Source organism: Argopecten irradians, chromosome 14, assembly GCF_041381155.1.
Source record: "Argopecten irradians isolate NY chromosome 14, Ai_NY, whole genome shotgun sequence".
Classification (NCBI taxonomy): domain Eukaryota; kingdom Metazoa; phylum Mollusca; class Bivalvia; order Pectinida; family Pectinidae; genus Argopecten; species Argopecten irradians.
In genome coordinates this window covers 13,111,680-13,122,823 of record NC_091147.1, presented here as the reverse complement: position 1 = coordinate 13,122,823, position 11,144 = coordinate 13,111,680, and the positions used below count along the sequence as shown (strand labels likewise).

The 11,144-nt window shown below is 36.6% G+C and overlaps 1 protein-coding gene across 1 annotated transcript; it reads left to right on the top strand.

The window, feature by feature from the left end:
* Positions 1–18: 18 nt before the first annotated feature.
* Positions 19–3,386, top strand: LOC138307554 (uncharacterized). The gene has a single exon (XM_069248356.1). The coding sequence runs from the start codon at positions 19–21 to the stop codon at positions 1,216–1,218; it is 1,200 nt and encodes a 399-aa protein (XP_069104457.1). The 3' UTR covers positions 1,219–3,386.
* Positions 3,387–11,144: the final 7,758 nt, after the last annotated feature.

Sequence of the window (11,144 nt, the reverse complement as noted above, 5' to 3'; positions counted from 1 at the left end):
ATCTTGTGTTCCTACTTCATGAAAACAATCATGTTTTATGCAATAGAGCAAACAAGTCAAATGTTCTGGCAAGACAAAAATCTGTTTTATTGTTTTTGGTTTTGCTACAGCGTTCTGATTGCATGGGTCAGGGCAGGATTTTGTCCCAACTACTTCATTCCAGCCAACAACATGTTCAAGAGGAAAGTACACGGGCAGCATCAACAAATATTACTGGGTATTTTGGAAAACTATGGTCAGATGAAATGGCTATGCCTTTCGGTCGGAAACTTCTACAAACCTTCGATTTGGGCAGATCTGTGTAACAGTTCCATGCAAGTTCGTCTTGTGCGTCCAATAACTGCGGATGAAAATGTTATTGCTATGGTTCAGGAAACATATGCAGCTTTAGAAAACATAAATACAAGAAGAAATACGAACAAATTGCTTCACTTTTTATCTACTTCAAAGTCAGATTTTGACGTACTTTACACATATTTCTATACCATGGATAGCCTCAGATATCTTGCATCGAAACTGATAATTCAACATGTTGGTGATAATGAAAATGGTCTAGACAACAAGACAAGATACAAAAGACTAAGGAAATGTAAGATATGGATGTCCCCGAACGCTTCATTTGGCACTGAAGTGTTGCATTTGGCAACGTATTACTTCGTTATTGGAAACATAAGCAAATGCCTGCAGATGAGCCGAGATGTAAGAAATATTGCTTCGCGATATAGATATGACGATTTTCCAGACGTTCCCTACCTTTTGCATCTGCACCATGGTAACCATAGACGTCGTGATAATTCATTGGAAGCGTTTCAGAATATATTCACAAAAGCCATGGTATTTCAGCGTTCAGACATTTATGTGCCTCATCTATGTCTAGAACTGGCCAATGATTTGCAATTTGTAGCGATGCCACCTCTGCCATACGTGTTATTCCTGACCTACCTGTGTTGCCACGAGCTTGGAGACACCAGAGGACGTGATGAAGCATTACACCACATGGTACAGGTCCAGCATGATGAGCACCAGGGAGGACAGAGGTTCTGGATAACCAACATTCTCCTCGGGATCTGTTATCAAATACTCGGGAACTTTCACATGGCTATGATGGCGTATTGGGAATCAGCTAAATCAAACGCCTCGTTCCCTGTTGGCAATACTGCCATTAGCAGAATTGCAATATTGTATTTATGTATATATGCAACCCGGTTATACAAGTAGTGTATGTATGCTGTGAATTAACAAGGATTTCCTCGTACATAAAGATTGATTAACGTTTTAACATATACACTGGTAATAGTTAATAACTAACTATTCAATACGGTATGCATTTTATGAACAATGAATCCAATAACAGCAAATACTATTTCTATTTCTACCTAAAGTAATCATGGGACAATAAGAGATGATTTTTTCTTTCATACCTACACGTGTAATACTGGCTGGTCTAGGGCAATACACTCATGTCGCCTGAGGCTGTATTGCATGGCTACCCACGCAATAAAGCCTCGTGACGTCACGGCGTCAACAAAATCTCTATTTCCTCGGTAAATTTTTAATATTTTTTTCACAAAATTGACTAGTTTTACTATAAAAGATGCAAGCAACGGAATTTGTGTTGAAAATATCACGTAATTTTTCATGTATGGAAATTGACTTCCAGTCGTGGATTTCTTCGAATTTATTTCAAAATGGCGGGATATTATAGTTGTAAAATTGCAGTAAAACGTCGTGGTATGAAAGAAAAATACTCTTTCATAAGTGGATATGAAGGATAGGGATATTCTACCCTCGGGATCACAAAATGTTGCAAAACCCTCGGCAAGCCTCGGGTTTTACTACATTTTGTGACCCTCGGGTAGAATATCCCTATCCTTCATATCCACATATGAAAGAGTCTTATAGTATTGTTCGGACACTACCAAGACGTTTTGGAAACAAGTAGTGTGTGCTTGATGTAAAATAACAATAAATTCCTTGTAAATAGGTAGATACAAAAACTTTATATTGGTGAAACAATCATATGTAACGTCAGAAACCGTTTCTTAATACATATGGGTTATGTATGAAATTGGATAAGTTAAATCAACTGTGTTTATTGGCAATAAACATAAATTACTTCTCCATATATTTACCTGTTATGGCTACATAAACCTACCAAATTAGTCACAACTGAGACTGATGACAAACCATTTATTCAATTTAATATTAGACCTAGGTAATATATTGATAATTTCAAATTCATGGAAATTAATTTATATATATTCATTATTGAAATTTATACATATAAATGCCGTGTACATACTTCGCTAGTTGCTAGGGTGGGATATCTTCCTGTGTTGGACAGAGACGCAATCACGCAACACCAGTTTTAGTTTCTCCTGTTCTTTATTATGCCGATATGCATGGATAAAAATCCTAAAACAATAGAAATAACAAGCTGTATACCAACTATTACATATGGACATCACAATTCAATATTACGTTACGATGACTTTACATAGATTGTACCAAACTCCTTGACTATATTACAATGGAAAATTACAAGGTATATAATAATTCTTATAGCGTTTTTCATAATGACATTCCACATTCATTTTAAAGTGAACAGTCGGGCAAGGATGGCTAAAGTTGGTGAAATGGTGTGAATGTATCCAGTATTATTTCTTATGAAATAGAAAAATAAAATCTCTCTTAAAAATCTGTCTGCGTACGAAAAAATTAATTTAAATTATGGGAATTATAAAACGTCCTCCCGGCTCACTAACGTCTGTGGTTACATTTCCACGCAGCCTCGATTTCAATGCTTTCAACTTTTCTTTATTTTAATGGTCAGAACTGCGAAACTAAGCAGAACTTGGCCGTCCTATTAATATGTGAGAACTTTTGGAAGGCCAATGAACGCATTTAGACTGGTTTTCTTTGCCCGACTATTCACTTTCAGATATAACATGGTCAATTAAAAATAATGCAAGTGCTTAATCAAATTATACAATTTAAACTTTCTATATCAATGTGACATGGGTTTTCGTTTTTCCTCCGAAATAGCTATATATGTATATGCAGCGTGTTCAGGTAAGGAAAACCTATAGAGAGATAGGTAAATCTACTAAAAACAACAAGTTTTAGGATATACAGGAAATACACGTAATTTCCTACTTCCTACTAAGGTTATAAAGTTATAAAGTAATATGTTACGCGTGGATTTTCAATATGGCCGACAGGCTAAATACATGTACGTGTCACCTCTCAGAGGTTCTACCAATAATATGTATGATTAAAGATATATATTTTAAAGTAATACAAGAAGTAATATCTAACATTTGCATGTTACATACACAATTTCTACTTATAGCAAAACTATACTAATTAAATATATTAAAGATAAATACCTTGCTCAGCTCTGGGATATACGCGTTCCCAGTCCGCACGTGCCAGGTGAGTGGTGTTAATTTTGGGTGCAATATGCAATACATTTAATCAAATGGCGAAACCTGGACCGGACAGACTGTCCCTGCCACAGTAACATTACCCGACTGTACTTGTCGAAGGAGGTTATAAACGCGTGTGGATGCTGTAACCTAGTAACATCATGACCTGATCATTAAGAATGTTAATGGCCATAAGCTCCGGGCCATGAACTGGATGCGGTCTTTTATATCCACAAAGTTCATAGTTCAGAAGTAGTTAAACCGCCACTGCTACTTTTGGGTGGTCGCTCGCATTCTGTATGGTCAGTAAAGTGAAAGTGTTAAGAAAACCAAACAAATTCAATAGTCACATTTTGATAAATATTATTCAACTGTGTTTCAAAATTATTGAACGCATCTAACCTGTCTCACATTCTGCTTCTTCTGATAAGCTGCTTTAACAGGATCTACGAAATTGTCGTTTTCTCCTCCTCTGTTTCTCTTGGAGATAGGAAATTATATCTATCTCAATCTCTGTTCACCTGGAGAAATCTACAAAATGATCTCATTCTCATTGTCTGTTTTCCTGTCCATGGTAGAGCTGAACGAGTTCTTCAAAAGCATCCTATTCCCAGCCTGTTTGTATCTAAGTCCCGGTCACTATGTCTTACTCCTTGCATTGAGGACTTCATGAGTTTCCAAAACAGTCTTAATCAAAAATAGTCGTTTCTCCAGCTTTGCGTTATGAACAAGTTCAACGAACTAAACTCAATCTCGGTATCTCTGATTCTAATGATGTTGTGGTGTTAAGGAGTTCACGGAAATATCTCTTTCACAACATCGCTGTTCTCCTTGGCGGTTTGGTCTGGCCTTATGAGGTTGTTTTTAAAATCATATCAGTTTTAGACTCCCTACTTTTTTTTTACCTCGACTCGGGCTTAATGACTTCAACGACGTCATCACATTTTCAGAATCTCTGATTTCCCTGGTGATATTGGCTTAGGAGTTTCATGAAACATCTCAATGTTTTCTCTGTTTATGCGGTTTGGCGAGTTTCCCAACATCGTCTCTATCGCGAACTCTGATTCTCTGGGAGATTCCGTTGTAAAAACATCTTCAACTTTATTACATTTTAACATCTATACTATCATTTCGTGTGGCGATATATCCTCGCGCGGATGGAAACTGAATACAAAAGGAGTTCAACGATATCCAATTCTCAACAATATTATTTCTCACGGCAATACGCTTTTATGTAACCTGGCGATGCTGGTCAAGGAGATATAGGAAATCATCTTAGTCCCATTCCATACATGTTTTTCCAAGGTTTAACGATATTCTATAATGAAGAATTTTTTTTTTAAATGTGATTGTGTCAGGCGATCGGCTTTACAGTGTGATTGCAACCTCTGATTTGCTTAAAATGGCTACAATTCGGTGTATGCCATATTGAAAGTGAAACAATTACAGGCAATGACATTGACAGTAAACTTGAGATGAAAATGACCTGCATCAATTTTTGACTTAACTGCCCGTGCAATTTGACCAACAATTGAACTGCAATTAACCTCAGTTAATATTTATTTGAAATCCAGGTCAATTTCAGGTTAGGTTTTGTAAAATTAAAATTGACTATTCTGCTCTTTACACGACACTTTGACCAGTAATTATTTGACTAAATTTTAACCAAAACATTATATGAAATTGACTTGCAGGTTAGTTTTTTAAACCTGAAATTGTCTATTCTGCTCGTTTCAGGTCAGAATTTTAGCTAGGGAATTTTAACAATGTGTATGTATATCTACTCATATCTTCTAGAGAACGATAGTGATATTTTCACATCATAATGTATCAAAGTATTATTAAAGATAACAGAAACACATACTGCGATTAAGGCCACGGCTTTATTTGATGCACCGCCCATCAATGGGTGTAATTGGCAACATCACAATCAAAATTTCTTAATATTCCAAGAAGTCAAAAGAGGTGAATGAGGATACCAGCATTCACTCCATTATGTTAACATCACATAGTTTCTTTTTGACCAAAATTTATTCAAAAGTCATAAAGTTACTTGAGCGAAAGAAATTTAGTTACTTTAATCAATAAAAGTTAAATTACTCTCTAAATGTAGAATTTGCCCTTAGACATTTACATGTAATTAAATTTTCAAATTAATTCCAAACACATAATTAATATAATATTCATTTTCTTTTCAAATAAAGCAAACAATGTGAATATAAAGCACTGTCAATGAGTGCAAACAATTTCAATAAACTCTATCAATGACTACAAAAGATGTTAATAAACACTATCAATAAGTGCACTCAATGCCAATCTAACGTAGCCGAGCAATTGCCACACAGGTAACCCAAATAATAACAAATTCAGGAAATACATATTTACAATTATTATTATACACTATTATTACAAGCAATATACAATAAGATATACAGTTACTTTACAAGATTCTTTTTACTATTTCTCTATTTTATAAAACCCCACTCACATCCAAACACTCATATCCTCTTGTGATAAACTCAGCAAGCGAATTTACACACTTTTATTATTACATTTGAATATATTTAAATACAACTAAAATTAACCTAACAGCCCTACAGTCTTTGTAGCATCACAAATATCACATCCGGGTTCAATGTCTTCAATCCTGATACTGATGATGTAATATCGGTCTCCTTGAGACCAGGAACTGTCTGATTAAAATACTCCGTCGAAACTGTTGTCCTCGACGCCCGCCGGCTTCAGTGCCAAGGCCCAATATAAGTATAACAACCACTCTCAGGTTGTACTAGCCGTAAAGGCTACAACAGAGCACACACTCCATCGTGTCTCCTCTTTACCTCCACAACAATCAGGTAATCGTGGTACGCCGCTTACATAGCGAATAAGTACAGCATCTATGATATATGTGTATATCCGACCAATCCGGTCTCTCCCGGCTTCCGTATTTTTCTGTACTTGGGACAGCGAGTCCTTGCACGTGAAGCTACAACATACGATAATAATCCCTAAACTTACTATTTACACTATTAGTACAATTGATATCATATATAAACACACTTATATAGGCATTAACTAACCATATAATTACCCTAATATGCCTATACCGCTAACGTAAACAGTACTAGTGCACGTGCTCAAGCGTATAACCTAATGATTTCCACCTTCCCATGTTCTGGATTTCTTGCTTACGATAACCTACCATAGGTGCCCGGGTAGCCCCCCTATTCTGAAGGAATGAGTTTTGATATTGCTACAGATGAACCCCCTAATCTCCAACGATTTCTTTAGTACTGAACTAAATTGGTAGCGGGGGAGGGGCGAGTGGTCCATGTGGATGAAAAGTGAACCCTGAAGTTTTACCTTGCCAAAGCCTGCACTGGACAAATAACAACAGAAGCTGCTCTAGGTATTGATAGAGTGACTGAATGACCCATCTGATCAGTTTTGGCATATTTAAGGGTTAATTGAATATGGGTACCAGACAGTTCGACATCATTAAACTGTACCACTTTTGATCTATTGAACCTAGTTACCTCAAGTTCCCCTTCTCCGAGTAGACCATAAAAGGCTAACAAAAAGGCAGCTGAAAAAAGTTTTGCTTCAAAATCTTACATACAGACATATCCAAGAGAGTTTGGGAAAGACATCAACATTTCTACTGTTATTGGGGCACGCCAATCCTTGGACTCTTTACGCCTTTGCATAGCTATAACCAGGTTTTTTTCACAATGAAATTGCTTGTATGGTCAGTACTATTGCTAAGCTTCATGAAAAATTGAGCACGCTGTATTGGTGCTTGATAGGTGTAGTACAAAATTTATGATATGATGCACTGTTTGAGGCCAAACTGATGGATAATTAACAGCTTTCCTAAACTGATTAAATGCATTCAGCGCATTGTCATAAGTTGACCTGGTGTTACTAGAAATAGATGAGTTAATTAAACAATGGAATTCAGATCGAAAATTCCCCAGAACTCTGTGGAATTATACAAGAATATGCCTCGGCATGTGGCGCCAGTTTTCGAAACTTCTGAAAGTGAAATCGCGACAGTGCATCAGCAATAGAATTGTGTAGCCCTGAACATGAATAGATTTAAAATAAATGTTACTCTTCAAGGATGTTAATACTAGAGGCCGAATCAATTTCATCACCCTGTTTGACTTTGAAGTATTTTTGTTGGTACAAGCTCTAGAAAAGTGATGTCCCAAATCAAATCCAATTTTCTCCAAGCAAAAGGCCATTGCCAACAACCCCACTGATTTTGATATATTGCAGCACACCCCAAGTCTGGGTTACCTGCACTATCTGTATACAACTCCAAAGTTGTGTTTGTTTTCAATCCTTGTCTGGTATAAAACACACCCCATTAAATGAGGAGAAAAAATGCAATAACACTTCCAAGTCCTCATTTAAAGCCTTAGTGAGCCTAATGTAGTGAAAAGGTTTAGATGCACATGACATGGACTCGTAAAGTCTCCTAAAAAAAGCTCGAGCACCAGGAATTGCTCTTGTACAAAATGCTACCTTTCCTGTCAAGACTGCATTTCTTTTAAACTGACTTTTGACCTGTTCAAAAAACTCTCAATTAAGTTTACTAGAGACACTACTTTTTCTAATGGAACCTTGATTCTCCTCTGTATCAATATCTAGATCTGAAAATGTCTAACAAGGTGTAGGACCCTCACATTTGTCTGGAGCTAATGGAACATCTAACTCATTACACACCTGATCAAAAGTGTTCATATATTCTAAGCAATCTGTTGTGTCTTTCCTGCCAGCAAAAAGAAAATCATCCAAATAATGTTCTATACATTTTGAATTAGATTTTTCACACACTTACCATTCCAAAAAGAAGAGAACTTTTCAAACAATGAACAAGAAATGCTACAGCCCATAGGCAAACATTTATCTATATAATACTGTCCCTTAAAACGAAAACCCAAAAGATCTAAATCACTAGGGTGAATTGGGAGTAACCTAAAAGCAGATTTTATATCCTTTTTTCCCTAACAAGGCCCCCTTTCCCAGTTTATGTATCATTTATACTGCTTTTTCACAGATGCTTTGTCAAAATCAATGAAATCATTAACACTATAGTTCTCCGGATAAGATAAGTGAGTTATCATTCTCCATTCTCCAGACTTTTTAGGAACAACACCCACCGGGGAAAGGCGCAAGTTATTTAAAGGCTTGTCAACGAAAGGACCTGCTACTCTTCCTAACTTAACCTCCGATTCAATTTTCTCAGCCAAAGCTGCTTGGTGGTCTACTGCTGATTTAAGATTAGTACAATCCAAAGGAATACGGGGTTCTAAATATTCCAAACCAAAACCAAATTCAAATCCTTTTGCTAACTCTGCACCCTCAACTCTCAATGGGTAATTCTCCAAATGAACCTTAAGAGGATGAAACCTAATTGGGGTTGCCCCTAGGTCCCATATTTTGACCTTTGGGTCTGGTATTGACTTGCTGCTGACCTTGCCCTGTGAATCTGTGGGGGTTGTAATAACGAAAATTTGGATTATTCCCCCTTATGCCTTGCCCGTGGAACCTAAAATTCCCTTGACTACTATACTGATGTTGCGGATTTGCATTAAACCCACAGCGACACGCTGGATGAGCACCATTAAACTTGATGCAGGTGTGTAGATATTGGCAATTATTTCTCCTACACTGCCCTTGATAATTGAAGCTGTAACATTTGCTACTAAGAGAAGGGTTAGGTGTTTGAATACTCCTCGGTGCACCAGACACCAAAATTTGCCATAATTCAGAATCTATTTCGGCCCAAGACCGCATAGGAGTGCGCACTTGTTTTAACCGAAACTGAATATCATAATTCCTCCAACCAACACCCTCAAAATGATCAGCTGCAAACCTAACAATACTCATATATTTGATGAACTCTTGGTGTCTTTCTGGGCATTTGCATAAATAGACACTGGTAAAAATGAGAAATGCCCTTGTCCACTCTTCTATATTGTTATTTTTTTCGTTTGCTTTGGGTAGATTTGACTTGTAATACCCCATTTACTAATACCAAATTCTACCTAACAGCTGACTCTGATTCTCGATCAAGTAAGGCCCCTAATTCTATGTATTTATTTTTCCAGATCTTCTCTTTCAGAGTTTGATGAATATTCTCACCTAGACTTAATGATACACTAACCATAGAAAGGGGGGAATCACCAAGATCCATACCTAGATCTCCAGAGACTGTGTTCTGGACTTGTTCCAGTGCTGGAGCTGGTGAGGGTGTCGGGGTCAGCGAGGTTGCATGTGATAAACTCCTTGAGCTTGCAATTGGAACCTGGTCGGGTTGATCTCCGGAAAGGCTTGCGTGCTGAGGTACAGGTGTTGTCAATTGTTCCTCTATTGTAGATGGTACCGATACTGTTGAACGGTATTGCCTCGCCCTCTTTGAACGAGGGCTAATACCTTTCGCCCTGGGCATGCTGATTATCTGTAGATCTCATAAAAACACATATAATTCAATACATTATCCGTACCATAGACACCACATTATTTATGCCTATTTAGCTCCCAAAACAATAATAGACAATATAATTTAAAAAGATGTGGTTCGTAATTAGGCATTATCTTTGATGAAATATTCGTTATTTTATTAAAATTGTATTTGATAGCTATTTATTATACTAATTACTAAAAACGCGTTAATAACTGTTTGTTACAAGAGAGGCCGTTTAGTCGGCCATTGCTGTACACCGCTACTCCATGCGATCTCCGGCACCCGAAGTTAAAATTCCAGCGTAATCACACTTGACTCAAAACATCGAACTCCGAGACCGCTAGACAATCATCTCAGTATCATCAGGTTTCTAAAGTATCTAGAATTGAACGATAACTTGATACCTTTCCAACAAAACTTACGAAAACCTTGCTTGAAAATTTTTCCTTGCAGATTTGTTCAAGCCGCGACGAAGAAGGAAGTGTTCACCGCGCATGCTTACTGAGAGAGAACGCGTTATACTAAATGCTACTACTTCCGGCAGAAATGATACACACCGGCTGTAACGAAAATTATTGCCCCAAACCTGCACAACTTAACATTCCATCGAAACTGAATTAAATTTTTGCTCCTTTAATAAATTGATTTATTCGTTATACAATAAATCTTATAAGAATAATACCCTAAGACAATGCTAGTATTTCGCATTATCAATGATCACTTCACTAGATACATACTTGTCTCGGGGTTGAAATGATGTACCTTGCAATAATTCAAAATCAACAAATTATTGGCATTGGTACTAGACTTGAACACGCTTGCATATAACAATTTGCTGGTATCATACTGTCTAGCAAGAATTAAATATGCCTAGAATTAAACATGCTGCGAAAAGAAGTGGTTTGGTCTGATTTGAAAGGAGTCGGGATAATTTTGACCGTATGAGTTGCAAATGTTTTAAACAATGTGGTGATCTTGATCACAATTTCTTGCGAACATTAATATAAAGATTGTATCATGAGTTGATATTTAAGATATAAATAATTATTATGTTTATGCGTTAAGTTTGCTTAATATCATTTCACATAACAAACCTTTATGGGGACAAACGAAATATCTTCATTTTTATTTATAAGTATAGTTTGTTAAACACATATCACAAACGACATATAGGAACTATGATTGGAAAAAATAAAATATTACGTTATAACTATGAATTTGTTTTAAGCGTGCTAATCATA